Raw genomic sequence first — 16,181 nt, 5'->3', positions numbered from 1 at the left:
AAAATTATTTACTATAAAGAGATGTTTTATAAGTAGAATCTTTAAGTACATAACTCAAAATTATTTACTATAAAGAGATGTTTTATAAGTAGAATAAATTGTACTTTGGAAAAGAAAACAATATACAAACAACTGAAGTCTAGGTGACATTGACCCCTTAGTTTAGATGCTGAAGAAGCAGGTTTTGGAGGGAAATGATAGCAATTTTAGTTAATTGGGTTTGCCTGTAAATACCAAAGTGCAGATTCCAACAGGCCACTGAATTAGTGGAACTGGAACATAGGAGAAATCACTGGTCTAGAAATCTAAATTGGAAATTGAGATCCTCTTTCAACAATGGTGGACAAAATAATTTCTCCAATCCCTGCGATGAAGAAAACCATAACTGTTGAATGAAATACTTTTTTAAAAATCAAATAAATAGCAAGAAATTATTGATGTGAGAGCTTGAAAGGACAAGAAAGCAGAGAGGCAAGACCAATAGAACACTTTCCCCCTGGAGTCATTTGATGATCCAGAATTGGTGGCAGAAAATAGGCCATGTGGTAGGTACATGAGGCAAAAATTGAAACCCAAATGTCCCCAAAGGTAAACCACCTTTCTGTTTGGGATTAGGGAGCTGAAAGATTGCACTCCTGGGGGACATCATGGAAGGGTAAATCAGAAAAGAATAGCAAATCCAGAAGCAAAATATTGAAAAACCAAAATTAAAAACTAGTAGATTTAATAGCAAATTAGACTTGACCAAGGAGGGAATAGTGAATTGGAAGAAAGAGCAGAAAAATTACCCAGAGTGAAGCATGGATAAAAAGAAATGAAAAACATAGAAAAGAGGGTTAGAGACACAAAGGACAACATGGGAAAGTCTGGCCCTATTATTATTTGGAGCCCAGGAGAGGGGAATCTAATAAAGTAGAAGTAATGGCTGAGAATGTTTCAATAATAGATGAAATACATTTAGCCACAGATATAAGAAGTTCAGCAAATCTGAAGTAAACTTAAGAAAATCTGTATCTGGACCCATCACAGTGAAACTTTGGGAAATTTTATCAAAGACAAAACCTAAAAAAAAAAAAGGCAAAACTTTAAAAATGGAAAACAAGAAGACTGATTATCTTTGAAGGAGCAATCATTAGATTGATGACTGTTTCTATCACAGGAAAAAATAAACAGTAAAATAATAATGTAAACGTATTTCCAGGAAATAATTTCCAACCTAGAATTTTATAGCCAATGAATATGTCCTTCCATGGGGCCTCCCTGGTGGTGCAAGAGGTTAAGTCTGAAGCTGTCAGCACGAGTTCAATTCCTGACCAGGGAGTTGACCCACATGGTGCAGCAGACCTCTCCTGTCTTGCCCGCTGCCCCCTTCAGCAGTGTATTTTTTTAATTATTATTTTGTAAAGATTATTTATTTATGCACACAAGAACTGGATACATCTCACCAACCCTTGCACCTCTGGCCTACACCCCAGTTCTTATACCTAAAAATTAATAATACATCTTAAAAGAAGAAAATGTCCTTAAGAAACAAAGATGAGGCCCTCTCTAGTGGTACAGTAGGTTAAAGCAGAGCACTGCAAGCTAGCCACAGCTGCTTCAGCATGAGTTCAATCCCTGGCCCCGGAGGTGATCCACATGGTGCAGCAGACTCCTCCTGACCCACCTGCTGTTCCCCATGAGCAGTGTACTTCAATCTGCCTGTTCTGCTCCCAGCTCTGTCTCTGGTGAATCCTCTCACTGCCTCTACTCTCTGGCCTGTACCCTAGTTCTGTATGCACAAATAAATCAATTAAAAAAAAGTGAGGGGCACCTGTGAGTATACAGATGTGTCTGCTCACCAACCTGTCCTTTTCAGGGGCAGTTTTTTCTGTCTGCTTGCGTCTGTGCAAGTTTCCTTTATTCTTCTCCCCCATTTTATAATAAAACTACCCTTTTGGATATAAAAACAAGCGAACACAAAGACAAAATAAACGCATTTCAAATAAACCCAACCACAAAGTTAGTCTCTAACAGAAAGGCATTAATTCTTAAGCAGAAGTATTAATGCACATTAAATAAGAATTAATGTCTGTGGAATTGAAAATATATAGAGACTTTAAATTCTACACATATAATCATCCACACCTAGTGAAGAGAAATGGATGCTTCTGCCTACAAGATATTTTGTACAAAACTACTTATAGAAGCTTTACTCATCATTGCCCCAAACTGCAATCAACACAGATGTGTTTGCCTGTATCTCAGAGTTTTTGGTCCTGAATTCATCGACAGGACAGTGGATAGACAAACTATGCAAATTTATATAATGGAATGTTACTCATAAATTAAAAAGAAAATTGTTGGTAAGTGCAAAACCATGGACACATCTTGAAATGTTTCAAGCAAAAAAAGCAAACAAAAAAGAGTACATGCAGTGTGAGCTCATGTATATGAAATTCAAGAACAGATAAAGTGAATTATGATAGAAATTTAATAGTCAAAAAACAAAACAAATAGGACTCTGTAAAACTAAAAACTTCTGCACAGAGGAGACAGTCTTCAAAATGAAAAGACATCCTACTCAACAGGAGGAATATTTGCACATTATACCTAAGATATAAAAAAAAGTACACAACTCAAGGAAAACAACACAGTTCCCCTCCAAAATGGCCAGAACATCTGAATAGACACTTCTCTGAAAAAGATATTCAGTAAGCCAACAGGCACTTAAAACACTGTTCATCATCACTTGCCATCAGGAAAATGCAAATCAAAACCACATGAGATACCACATTACACCTGTGAGAATGGCCCACCATCAAAAAGACTACATACAACAAATGTTGGGGAAGTGTGGAGAAAAGGGAACCCGCTTATGTTATTGGTGGGAATGTAAATTGGTGGGCCCCTTTATGGAAAAAAAAGGTTCTGCAAAAAAGCAAAGGTAGATTTACTGTATTTAATCTCACAATAAATGTCTAGATATCTACACAAAGAATATAAAGACACACACGGGGGCTTCACTGGTGGTGCAAGGGATTAAGTCTCAGCACTATGAAGCTGTCTGCAGCATGAGTTCCATCCCCAGCCAGGGAGCTGATCCAAAGGGCGCAGCAGGCCTCTCCTTCCTCACCCGCTGCTCTCTTCAACAGTGTATTTCAGTCAATCAGCCTGTTCTGTTCCCCCCTCTTTCTCTGGTGAATCCTCTCACCCCTCCCTCCACCTCTGGCCTACACCACAGTTCTTGTATGCATAAATAAATAAAATAAATCTAAAAAAAAAGTATAAAACACATGTATTGGAAAAAATAACATGTATACCTATGCTCTTTGTAGCACTACTTACAATAATCAAGATACAGAAACAACCTAAGTGCCCACTGATGAATAAGTAAATAAAGAAAATGTGGTATAGGTTTACAATGGTATGCCATTCAGCCATATGGAAAAAAAAAAAGCCATCTTAACAATTTTCATCCAAACGGATGAAACTTGAGAGGATTATAATTAGATAAATCAGAACGAGAAAGACAAATACCATATGACTTCACTCATATAGAGTAAAAGAAAAAAAAAAACAAAACAGGAAAAGGAACAGACAAAAGGAAAAGAAAGCCTTGGATTCTGACAACTCAGGTCACCAGTGGGGGCAAAGGGTGGGGCAGGGGGCTCAATGGATTGTGATGGAGGGTTATTGGCTCTTGGTGATGCGGTGATGTGATAACACATTTGAAAGGTGTGAACCTGTATTCCTAAACCTTATACATGGTTGTGTTACCTCAATAAGCAAGTATATAAAGGTTCTGAACAAGAAGAACAAAAAAAAGTAGAGAAGTCAGAATAGTGACTGCCTCTAAGGATAGGGCAAAGGGCTACGGGTGAACTTTCTGAGGAGATATAATGTTCTTTTCTTTAGTTGCGTAGTGGTTACATGGGGAGAATATAGTCCTCATAGTCCTCAAAGTGCATGGAAATGTACATTTAAGATTCGTGAATTTTATTGTAGCAAATTCTACATTAAAACACTTGAAAGAACTGCATAACAGCAATACCGTATAATTCTGTAGGGAGTGATGGTAGTATATGAAATTAATTATTACTTCATTTTTCACAAGGAGAATAAAAAATAGCACATAAATTAAACTTCACCAAGTAAAGGACGCATACTGTAATTTTTAAAAATCTTTTTGACATTTATCTAATAAGTAAACACTTATTGATAGCCTTCCAAGAGCTAAATACCTTAATTTTTAAAAAATAATATAATAGTTCTCATACTGTAATTTTTTTTCTCATACTGTAATTTTTAGGGTAGGTAACCACTAAACGAATAGAAGAGTGCATAACTTCCAGGTAACAGAGACCGGGAAAGAATAAAATACCTAGTGTTAAAGAAGGCAGGAAGAGGGACAAATGGGATTACAGGAATGAAAAAAAAGCACGCAGCGATATGCTTGATTTAAATGAAAACACAGTAAGCATATCTGTGTAATGGGGCCGCATATAAAGTTGAAATCCACGAGAGAATTTGCAGAGTGAGGAAGGAAGAGAAAGTCGGGGAAACTGAGCGACAGCGATCGGGTCGTGCTCTTTTTCTTGTCAAATCTCTTGCTCTTTTCCTGAGCTCTCTTTCCAAAGGCTTGCCTCAGTTTCCATTCTAGTCGCTCACCTTTCTAGTTTCTACTCTGATTCAATTTATACACCCTTTCTCAAAGCCGCTTCTGCCTTCCCTAGCTTTAGGTGAAATAACACTCAGAGGCGTCGTGTTCATTGTTGCCTCAAGTCCATTCCTATTTTCTCATTTCACTTGCTGATGGCAAGAAAGTTTCTAAAAGCTGCTCTTTAGAGGTGGGAAAAAGTACAATCTTGGCGTTTACATTTACTGAAGAATTTTAGACTTCAAGTACTGTCCTAGGAAAGGGTTTTGCGTAAAAATGTCATGATAGCAGAGGATGGTTTCGATCCATCGACCTCTGGGTTATGGGCCCAGCACGCTTCCGCTGCGCCACTCTGCTATCTGAGGTAGTGGGAGCTTTCAGTTTCTATAGAAAATTTTTAGTATCCTCTGTCACTACTGCACAGCACCACCTAGTGGGTGCCTGATGAAAAAGCCAGCACCGTCAAATCTGTCCTTATTGGCTACATCCTGACACCGCAGTCAATTTTTATTGGTTTATAAGTCGGGCTTTCTAAAATCAACCAATAGAAATTAGCACCAGAATTAGGAGGGAGCCAATCGCGCCAGATTTTGTTGAGACACGCGGGCAAGCAGCCTTTCCAGTTGTCGCTCTTCTGAGGAAAGGGGCGGTTGGTGTGGCCTCCATTGTTCGGGATTTAGGGCGCCATGAGGTAAAGGCACTAGGGTACTCTAGAAAGGTTTCGGGTACTCGAAACCTTGGCATGTTGTGCCGAAGTGCTACGTCTTTGAGGGCTGCCCTAAAGCCCGGGCACTCGTGGTCTGGGCGAGTGGGGGAGGTCGAGGCCGCGAGGGTGGGGGAACTGGGCCTAGGATGGGGGTGGGGCCTGGGAGGCGGGCTCGCCACCTCGGTTTCTGTGGGGTTTAGGTGTGGGGTGTCTTCACGTTCCGGGACGTGCGCCCCCATCTAGACTGAGGAAGCGGGAACGAGCGCGTGCATCCTCAGTGCCCAGGGCTTGACATCTAGGATGTGCCCGTAAGGTCCTGGGCTACCTTACTGAGTCAACGAGGCGTCACTTCAGTGTCTGAAGTGTTAGGGTTGACGTGACCCCAGGGCTGAAGGGTTTTTCTTGTAGGGGATGGTGGTGTAAGTCCCGTCCTTACGCTGTGGGGTTGCGATTAAGTTCTGCACGATGAGGATGGGGGGAGGCTGGGCGTTTGGGATGGGGAGACGAGGAAGCCGGGCTGGAACTCAGAGCGTTGGCCCGTTAACTTGAAATGATGTGGCCTGCGTGGCGGAAATTCAGATTTTCAGTTTAGCTTGTCAAATCAAGCTCAGATCTGTGATTTCTAGGGGTGACAGAGGCCGCGGCCGCGGTGGGCGTTTTGGCTCCAGAGGAGGCCCAGGAGGAGGGTGAGTACCAGTTTTGGGCGTTTCTGTGCTGGTTCGTTTCCACTTCCGTTCATCGAAATAGGAATTTCCAGTAGATTAATATTACTTATTTTTGTGAAATGCAACTGTAGAAAGGAAACGGTTCTTTTCATGCTCTCCTGTTAATTGAGTTTGGCCTTATTATGTTCAGTCACCTGATTTCTGGGGTGAATAATTAGGATTGTGTTTTTTGCTTGCTTTAGGTTCAGACCCTTTGTGCCACATATTCCATTTGATTTCTATTTGGTGAGTACTATGCCACTGTTTACCTGTGGATATGGAAATGGCCCCCACCATCTTCCTTTAATGAAATCAATGATGATTAGACTTAAGAGAAGGGTTTTGGGAATGGAGTTGAGGTTTTGCATCAGCTGTGTGTTGCTTACATACCAAAACGATGTATATAGGGTGGGGAAGAGAATTCCTTGGCTACCTTTGACAGTAACAGGATTAGAATCCTTGATCTGAATAATTTTACTTCTGGCTTAATTGATACTATAAAGGTAGTAGGAGAGTTTATAATTACCACTATTTCTTCCAGTTTGTATCCTTGTTTGAACATCTTAAAGATTAAAAATAGGTGCTGTAGGTTTTCATTTTTTCCTATTTTAACAACAGAAAGAACAGATTCTCCTGTGTATTATTTATGGTGAATAGTATATACTTGTGTGCTTTTGGTTCAGTGTGAAATGGCCTTCCCCCGGGTCAAGCCAGCACCTGATGAAACTTCCTTTAGCGAGGCCTTACTGAAGAGGAATCAGGACCTTGCACCTAATTCTGCTGAACAGGTATATTTTTTTGGCTTCCTGAGGTTTCTCTTCAGAAAGCTTGAGAAGTGAAGTTACCCTTATTGAGTTTATACTGCACACAGGCTTTCATTCTTTTCCTTATTTCATTGGGGTTGGAGAACACAATAGATGAACATAGAAACATTACGTCTGCATTCATATTTCCATTGAGGAACTCTCATTGGCAACAGAAGGTTCTTTTTTGGCATATTCAAATCCAGAATGATCAGAATGTTTTCAAGGCCCTGTTTTCCTATTGGTACAGCTTGTATGGGAAGGGTTAGGGGGAAATGTTCAAACTCTGAGAAGTTGCTCATGATTTTTCACCTTAGGTTATTCTTCTTTACTGCTGTTTTTCAGGCCTCTATTCTTTCTCTCGTGACAAAAATAAACAATGTTATTGACAATTTGATTGTGGCTCCAGGAACATTTGAAGTGGTGAGTTGTTGATTTATTCTAGGAAAGGTTCCACAGAACCATAGCCATGGCTATGGTTCCGTGGAAATTTTCTTTGCTTCTCTTAGTTTTGCAGTTGCCTATTCTGAAGCCAGGTCTTAAGTGGGAAACTACATGAAAGTCCTTTGTAATACTGATCTTAAGGATAAGATTTGTATCATTATTTTTATTTATTTTTTAAAGATTTATTTATTTGTGCATACAGAACTGGGGTACAGGACAGAGGCTCAGGGGTGGCAAGAGGCTTCACCAGAGACAGAGTGGGGAACAGAACAGGCAGGTCTATGAAGTACACTGCTGAGGGGAGCAGCGGGCGGGTCAGGAGAGGTCTGCCACGCCATGTGGTCACCTCCAGGGCAGGCGGGAATCGAACTCATGCAGAAGCGGCTTTAGATTCTCAGTGCTGTGCTTTAACCCACTGTGCCACCAGGGAGGGCCAGACTTATATCATTATTAACTAGCCACAATGTATTAGGCTGTGGGATATGATTTGACTATAGCCATTTCTAAATCTGGGTATTAGGTTATGTTGTAATTGAGTTCTGAGAGGAGCTAGGCAGTTTTTGACTTCTAAATTTTTTTTTTTTTTCCCTGAAACATCAACAGCAAATTGAAGAAGTCCGACAGGTAGGATCTTACAAAAAGGGAACCATGACTACAGGACACAATGTGGCTGACTTGGTGGTGATCCTAAAGATTCTGCCAACATGTGAGTGTACCTCAGCACACCACAGGAACAGAACACAGAGGTCCACTTTTAGAATGGGAATCTTTAAAGCACACATTTCTTTGAATACAGATGGGAAATTTAATTTTAAGTGTGTGTTAGGGTAATAAACGACAAACTCTGGAGTGTGTGTCTGAATGTAGGGCCAACTGTTGTATGTAGAGCATTGTTTCTCAACTGAGGGTGATTTTTCCTCCTTAGGATATTTGGCCATGTTTAGAAACTTTGAGTTCCGGCATTAAGTGTGTAGGTGCTGGGGATGCTGCTGATCATCCTACAGTGCACAGGACTGACCCGGTCCCCATCCCCAAAAAGGAATTATCCAGCCCCCAAATGGTGTTACTGCCTCTGGGGAGACTGTAGAAGAGAGTGATTATAGGAGGTGTCCAGTACCTTGAGGCTTTCAATTTCTTTGTCTCCTTGGTAAAGGGTTTACTCTGTTACTTGTTTTTTTTCCCTAGCATTGAACATGGATAGAAATCAGATTGCAAAAAATGTTGAGATGTATAGAAAGTCTACATAGATAATTATAATGTTCATTATCTCCTTTTCTTCCAATCTAGTGGAAGCTGTTGCTGCCCTAGGGAACAAAGTTGTGGAAAGCCTAAGAGCACAGGATCCTTCTGAAGGTTTGAGATTGTTACTGAGCATGTATGTAATGATTGTAGAAGCCAGGCCTGATAATTATAAGTACACTTTTTTTTTTTTTTAAGATTTTATGCATATAAGAGCTTTGGGGTGTAGGCCGGAGGTGACGGGAGTTGGTTAGAGGATTCACCAGAGACAGAGGGGGGAGCAGAACAGACGGATTGACTGAAATATGTTGCTGAGGGGAGCAGCGGGCAAGACAGGAGAGGTCTGCTGCACCATGTGGGTCACCTTCCTCACTGGGGATTGAACTTACGCTGCAGTGCTGCGTATAGCATCAGAGTGCTGAGACTTAACCCCTTGGCCACCAGGGAGGCCCCCAGTAAGTACACTTTTTAACAATGCAGGTCAGGTTAGAAGAAATGATGAATGCTGAATTTTTATGTTAGTGAAGTTTTTGGCAGAGATCCTTATTCAAAATCCAGTTGTCCATTCTTATGTCTAAAACTCTTTCAGTACTCATTTTTTAAAATAGAGATAACACTGGTTCACAACACAGCATAATTTTTACATATTTCTCACCTCAGTATCTGTATGTCATACCACACCTGCCACCAAAGTTTCCATCCATTACGATATATTTGACTCTGTATACCCATTCTGTCTTCCCTGCTTGTCAGAATCTAGGTTTGTTTCTTTTGTTCATTTGCTTTGTTTTCCACATGATGAAATTGTATGATAGGATTTTCATATATCATCTCACTCCTTTCCACTTAGCATAATTCCCTTTAAGTCCATCTACACTGTAACAAGATGGCAAGATTTCATCTTTGTATAGCTTCGTAGTACCTCGTGCACATACCATATCTTTATCATTCATGGGCTCACTGCTTGTTGCCGTATTTGGCTGCTGTGAATAGTGCTGCTGTGAATATAGGAGTGTGTGTATCTTTTAAACTAGTGTTTTATATTTGGATAAATACCCCAAAGTAGAATTGCTAGATCACTTGATAGTTTTATGTTGTAGATTTCTTGAGGCATCTCCATACTGTTTTCCATAGTGACTCTACAATTCATCACGTGAATGTTCCCTTTATTTACATCCTTGTTGAGGACTCTTGCTATTTCTTAAAAATAGCCTCTACCCGGATTTAACTTTGGTTGTCTATAGGAATACAAAAAATTCAGTTTTTTCCTTTCCTTCCAGTTTTGACCATGCTGACTAATGAAACTGGCTTTGAGATAAGCTCTTCTGATGCTACGGTGAAGATTCTCATCACAACAGTGCCACCGAATCTCCGGAAACTGGACCCGGAGCTCCACTGTTAGTCTTTTTTCCATTGCTGGGGAATTTGGGAGAAATTCAAAACATGGAGTCATATTGCTGTTGCGTTTACTTAAGTTTGATGCTATTTGTCGAGCTTTCTCTGGGACATAGGTTTACCCCAAACTTTGCTTTCTCTCTAATTTTACCATCTTGGTTGTGAACTTGTCAAAGACAGGATGGCTCAGAAAGTATTTTGAGAACTTAAGGACTGAGGAAATAATTATGAAGACGGTAGACTCTTGAAGATTTTGCATGTTTCTAGAATGGTGTGAGGAAGGAATGACTGATTTTTGGACAGGTGACTTGCTGGTCTGAGGGACATGGGGTGATTTCAGGAATTAAGTTTATTCTGTCTCCTTTTAAGACGAAGGCGGTAGAATTGAATTGTTTTATCTTGGTTTGTCATGCTTGTCTTCTAGTGGATATCAAGGTGTTACAGAGTGCCTTAGCAGCCATCCGGCATGCCCGCTGGTTTGAGGAAAATGCTTCTCAGTCTACGTGAGTCTCACATCTTTCTATTTTGAGTTAATTTAGCCATTCTCAGTACAGTGAGTAATAGCAGGATACCTCCATGTTTCCTATTATTTTTTAAAGATTTAATTTATTTTTTTTATGCATCGAGAATGGGTACTGGTGCCAGAGTGGGCAGGGTAAGAGGACTCACTGGAGACAGAGTGGGAAACAGAACACACAAATCTATTGAAACACACTGCTGAGCAGAGCAGCAGAAGAGACAGGAGAGGTCTGCTGTGTCATGTGGGTCAGCTCCATGGATGGGGATTGAACTCAGGCCTCAGTGGCTAGCTCCATATTCCTTTGAAAGAATTTTTTGGCTGTGCTATTTTGTGTGGATTTTTTTTTTTTTTTTGTATATTAAGCAATTTTGTGAAATATAAAGAACATAATAGTCTAGAAAATAATTTCAGCTCTCTACTTTAGGTGTGAAAGTTTGTGATCTTAGTTTAATCCATGGTTCCCTCTTACCCTCAGAGTTAAAGTTCTTATCAGACTGCTGAAGGACCTGAGGATTCGTTTTCCTGGCTTTGAGCCTCTCACACCCTGGATCCTTGACCTACTAGTAAGTAAAGAAGGGCAGTTGGGGTTCCTGATCATCCCTGTTTAACAAAAATTCTAAAGGTAGAGCCTGAAATTTGGTGAAACTAAGAAGAAATCTTACTAGTGGACAAATAATCCAGTAGACTCGGTTTATTTATATCATTGGGTTTTTTGTTTGTTTTTGTTTTTGAGTATTCAACAAAATAGTTTAATCCAAGTTACGGTGGCCCTTTTTCATTATTTCTGTCTGAGTAAGCAGTCATCGTAGAATTATTTCTGAATATGAAAATTTTGGTAAAAGTTTGTTTTTCTCATGAGGCTTTAACATTTTGTTAGTTTTACGCTAGAATTGCTACTTGGATGCTATACCTATCAGATTTATTGTTTATTTTTTTCAGGGTCACTATGCTGTGATGAACAATCCCACCAGACAACCTTTGGCCCTAAATGTGGCTTATAGGTATAGCAGATGTCTTCGTTTTGGGGCTGGGTGTTAGCTGTCTTGTTTGGTTTTGTTGCTTATGACATAATATTAATACAGGCACATCTTGGAGCAGGGTTTGTTATAGACCACCACAGTAAAGTGAGTAATCACATTAAAGGAAGTTACTTTTGGGGGGGGGTTCCTAGTTCATATAAAAGATATTTACCTTATACTGTGGTCTTAACTGTGCAATAGCATTATGTCTTTAAAAAAAAAAAGATACAAAAATGTACATATCTTAATGTATGAGCTCTCTGTTTGGGGTTTCCACATACCTTCCATTAAAAAAACACACACACAGTAGAACAAGGTATGGCTGTATTTATTTAAAGTAGCATGTTTATAGTAACACTCGATCTGTGTATTAATGCCTTGTATTTCAGGCGTTGCTTGCAGATTCTGGCGGCAGGATTGTTCCTGCCGGGATCCGTGGGTATCACAGATCCCTGTGAGAGTGGTAACTTCAGAGTGCACACAGTCATGACTCTGGAACAGCAGGTATGAAATTGCCTGTTGTGCCCCACTCTTGGGTGCCCTTGGTCAGAAGGCAAAGGGAATGTGTTCTTTAGGGTTGAGGGCTTTGGGGGTTCTCAAAAACTTTTGGTCTTGAAATTAAAACTTATCTTCATGTCTGTTTGCACGAGAATGTTAGACAAATAAGGTATTTTTTGCTAATCTCCCCTTTCTCTCCTTAAGGACATGGTCTGCTACACAGCTCAGACTCTGGTCCGAATCCTCTCTCATGGTGGTTTTAGGAAGATCCTCGGCCAGGAGGGTGATGCCAGCTGTGAGTAACTTTCGTTTGACTGGAGTTCATACAGAATCCTGTAATCTACAAAGAAGCTCTACATTACTCAGATGTCTTTTAACATCTCCACTATGTAGCTCATAACTATGTGCTGGGTTGTCTGAAATCACTTTTTTTTTAAAAAAGATTTATTTATTCATACAGAACTGGGGTAGAGATGTGGAGGGCCAGAGATGTGGAGGGTGAGAGGATTCACCAGGAACAGAGTGGGGAGCAGAACAGGCAGATGTACTGAAACACACTGCTGAGGGGAACAGCAGGCGGGTCAGGAGAGGTCTGCCACGCCATGTGGATCTCCTCCGGGGCAGGCAGGGATTGAACTGCAGAATTGGCTTAAGCTTCTTAGTGCAGTGCTTTAACCCGCTGTGCCACCAGGGAGGGCCCTGAAATCACTTTTTAAGATTTATTTTTTATTTATGCATACAAGAACTGGGGTGTAGGCCAAAGGTACTGGGGGGGAGGGGGAGGTGAGTGGTATCTCACCAGAAATAGAATGAGGAGCACAACAGGCAGATTGAAATACACTGCTGATGGCTGGAGTAGGTGAGACAGGAGAGGTCTGTGCCCTGTGGGTCAGCCACCTGGCCAGGAATTTAACTGTGTTGGCTGCTGATAGCTTGATAGCATTGAGACCTTAACTCCTTTGCCACCAGGGAGGCCCTAAAATGATCCTTTTTTCCTCTTTTAGACCTTGCTTCTGAAATATCTACCTGGGATGGAGTAATAGTGACACCTTCAGAAAAGGCTTATGAGAAGCCACCAGAGAAGAAGGAAGGAGAGGAAGAGGAGGAGAACACAGAAGAACCACCTCAAGGAGAGGAAGAAGAAAGCATGGAGACACAGGAGTGACTTCTTCACTCTTTCTTACCCAAGAAGAAGAATGGAGCCTAAGCTAACTCCTGAGCTTTATGTGGTGGCATTTCTGAAGGACAAGGGAAAGGGGAAGGAAAATGAACTCTAGAAGAAAATGTCATTCCAGTGGGTTCTGATACTGGCTTAGTAGCCAGAGGTTCCATTGCCCTATCTGTAGTGAAGCAAGATACCAACTTGTAATACCCTAGAATTCCCCACTCTTGGAAACCTCTCACCATTAGTTTGTTGTTGAAATGTTACGAACTTAACAGTGTCTGGACATTTTTTTTCTAAGAAAAATTATTAAAAAACTTCCTAGTAGGGCTTTTGGTCTTTATTTTCCTTGGCATCTGGCAACATTTTGGGCTGCCTTTTGCTTTCTATGCTTCATTGAAAATGATACTGTACTCATTGTAAATACTGGATCACAATTTAAAGCTGTATTTGAATTAAGATACAAACATTCTTGGAGCCTTTCCATATACCAGAGTAAACTACTGTTAAAGCATTTATTGAGTTTAATGGTTCTAGCAATATTGCAGTTCTCTACTCAAGCTAGTGCAGTCAACAGGTTGGATGGTCATTCACCTGTACGCTCTGCCAAACTCTCAGTGTAAACAATGGAAACTGAAAAAGTCTTGGGGAGAGGACATGCTGACAAGGCCCCATCCACCAGGCAGGTAGCAGAGGAAGCCCTTTCCTGGTTAACTTGACACAAAGAATGTAAGGTGGTGGGCTTTAAATACGTAGCTTTAAAAGAACTGTAATTTCATTCTTAGAAGCAAGAGTAAGCGTCCCTCGATCCCAAGTCCTATGGTACAGAGGCTTTTTTAGGCTCCCACATAAATAAAAATTAAGTGCTTCAAACAAACAGTAGGGCTGCCTTTCTGATGTCCAAGGTCTATGGGGAGTCCTGGAACAAGGGAGCTGGGGACTAGTATTTGTGCTATATATATCTGTGAGGTGTAGGTGCGTCTTCTGGCCTGTTACTTGCTTGGGGACCCAGGGGGGTAAACTCCTGAGTCCAGCATTGCCCTCCTGCGGGCTGTTTCCTTGGCAACACTGTGGTTTAGCCGCCTTAGCCGTTCCTACAAGACAAGGAAAATTTGGAACCTTAATAGCTGTGAAAGGCTTTAGAACTTATTTTCAACGAGGAAAAATCTTAGGCCTGGTCCACCTCAAATTGTTCTATAAAAATGCACACGACTGAACTGGGTATAGAGAATAGGTGTAAGTTCTACCACTTTCCTCAAAGCCTTCAAAAATTATGGTGTCTTTCATTGTGTTGCGGATTTTGTGACACTCCTTGAAATCTGGAGGATGCCCTGAGGACTTAAAAAGCAGGCAAAGAATCACTGCTGGTAAGACATTCTTTTACCTGGGCATTCTGTAGAATGTTGTTGACCAAGACCACTCGTCGCCGGGCATTAAGAAGTTTCTTCACATAGGGGTCAAGATCCAGGGCCACCTTCTGATCCTCATTGATTCGGCACAGCTCTGGGGGTAGACGTAAGGTACAATTAACACCCAACGGCGCATCTCTAGTTTTTAATACAGGTACATGAGGTGGAAAACATTTTTGTACCTACATGAGGCACAGTCACCAGAAACAAGTGGGAGTGCACTGGCAACCCTAATGTCCTGGAAACAAGTAGTAGAAACCCAGCCCAGTGGTAGGTTAGACAAGATACTGAAAGTGAGTTGGAGGATTCCGGGCACAGGGCATGCTCACTCACCGGTAGCTAGGTTGTCGATTTGTTCCCGTAGCTCTACCTGGCTCTCTCTGCAAAGATGCACAAGGTCTACAGGGTCAGACAGTTGATGCGACTCATGACACTAATTCCCAATTGCTGAGAGAGGGCGTCCTCAGCCCTCAGGCTTTCCGCCCCACTTCCTAGACCCCAGTTTGCTAAATTTTTCTTAATCCCACCTGAAAGCAGCGGGAACCCATCTTGGCTCCGCCCTTTCTCGGGCCCGCCCCTACAAAGCCAAATCGAGAGGCCCCGCCTCAATCTTCCCTCTCAGGCACCTGACGGCGTGGACGTGAGAGTCGAGCTGCTGCACAGCCGGTCGCAGGAACTCGAGGAGACCCTCAGCGAACAGGTCGCGGCCTGCGGGCCCCGCCACTGGGGTCCCCGCACCGGACACGGCGGCGGAACCGGCCCCCGCCATCACACCCGGCCCTTACGCCCGGAACCGGCCGCGAGGGCCGCCGGGAACTGAAGCACTGCTAAAGTGTGCCGGGAGAGGGCGCCCCCTACTTGGGCGCTGGGATTCCTGGGAAATGGAGTCTCTGCAGCTGCAGGGCGGGGAGAAGACCGCCCTGGAGCCCGCCGGGAGTTGTAGTTCTTTGTAGGCCTTTCAGAGGTGGGTTTTGGAGCTCTTGAACTTGAGGGCTGGGATGCAATCACTTTGGAGGTTGGGAACTTTTTGTTTTATCCAAAGTTGAAAAATAAATGTTTATATTCCGTTGTCCTGTGCTAACTTCACAAGAAAACCAGACTATATATTCTGTCATAGGGTTTTTTGTTTATTTTTGGTAGAAGAAATGGAGTGTAGGTCAGAGGTGGGGAAGAGGGAGTGAAGGATTCACCAGAGACAGAGTGGGGAACTGAACAGGCCGACTGACCAAAACACACTGCTGAAGGGAGCAGCGGGGGAGACAGGCAAGCTCTGCTGCTCCATATGTGGGTCAGCTCCCTGGCCAGGGATGGAACTCAGGCTGTAAAGGTAATAGTGCCACGATTTAACTCCTAGGCCACCAGGGAGGCCCCATAGCATAGTTTTCTACTTAAACCAGATTATATTCATAGCATGGTTTTACATTTCTAAGTTTAGGTATGTATTCTTTTATTGTCCTAAGGTATGTACAAAATTGCAAGTGACTGTTAGCCTGTCAAATAACAAAACCCCAACATAGTTGATTTTAAAGCTCTAGCTGACTTTACTAAATGATTCATGATTGGGTCAGCATCCCGTCTAGAAAGTAGATGGCACTGCTGGAAACTGTGTAAAATGGAACACATTTAGGGCCTCCCTGGTGGTG

The 16,181-nt window shown here is 41.9% G+C and overlaps 2 protein-coding genes and 1 non-coding gene across 4 annotated transcripts; 1 reads left to right on the top strand and 2 right to left on the bottom strand.

The window, feature by feature from the left end:
- Positions 1-4,924: 4,924 nt before the first annotated feature.
- Positions 4,925-4,996, bottom strand: TRNAM-CAU. Its single transcript has one exon. It is a non-coding gene; the product is annotated as a tRNA-Met (tRNA).
- A 223-nt stretch (positions 4,997-5,219) lies between these two features.
- On the top strand, positions 5,220-13,461 carry ILF2 (interleukin enhancer binding factor 2). Its single transcript, XM_004693730.1, has 14 exons — positions 5,220-5,330; positions 5,972-6,031; positions 6,253-6,295; positions 6,733-6,837; positions 7,198-7,275; positions 7,900-8,002; positions 8,584-8,649; positions 9,816-9,932; positions 10,355-10,433; positions 10,926-11,013; positions 11,390-11,451; positions 11,859-11,973; positions 12,172-12,262; positions 12,972-13,461. The coding sequence occupies exons 1-14, from the start codon at positions 5,326-5,328 to the stop codon at positions 13,130-13,132; spliced, it is 1,173 nt and encodes a 390-aa protein (XP_004693787.1). The 5' UTR covers positions 5,220-5,325; the 3' UTR covers positions 13,133-13,461.
- On the bottom strand, positions 12,227-15,391 carry SNAPIN (SNAP-associated protein). Of its 2 annotated transcripts, none has more exons than XM_012733382.1 (4): positions 15,165-15,391; positions 14,872-14,918; positions 14,514-14,632; positions 12,227-12,307 (listed from the first exon to the last, which is right to left on the bottom strand). In XM_012733382.1, exons 1-4 carry the CDS (start codon positions 15,305-15,307, stop codon positions 12,227-12,229), a joined length of 390 nt encoding a protein of 129 aa, XP_012588836.1. In that variant the 5' UTR covers positions 15,308-15,391. The 2 variants fall into 2 exon arrangements, with proteins under 2 accessions (XP_012588836.1, XP_004693786.1); XM_004693729.2 differs by lacking the exon at positions 12,227-12,307 and adding an exon at positions 13,945-14,223.
- Between the last annotated feature and the right edge of the window lie 790 nt (positions 15,392-16,181).

This window comes from Condylura cristata, unplaced genomic scaffold (genome assembly GCF_000260355.1).
Source record: "Condylura cristata isolate star-nosed mole 26May11 unplaced genomic scaffold, ConCri1.0 scaffold00040, whole genome shotgun sequence".
In the NCBI taxonomy this organism is placed as follows: domain Eukaryota; kingdom Metazoa; phylum Chordata; class Mammalia; order Eulipotyphla; family Talpidae; genus Condylura; species Condylura cristata.
This window is presented reverse-complemented; position numbering and strand designations above follow the sequence as displayed.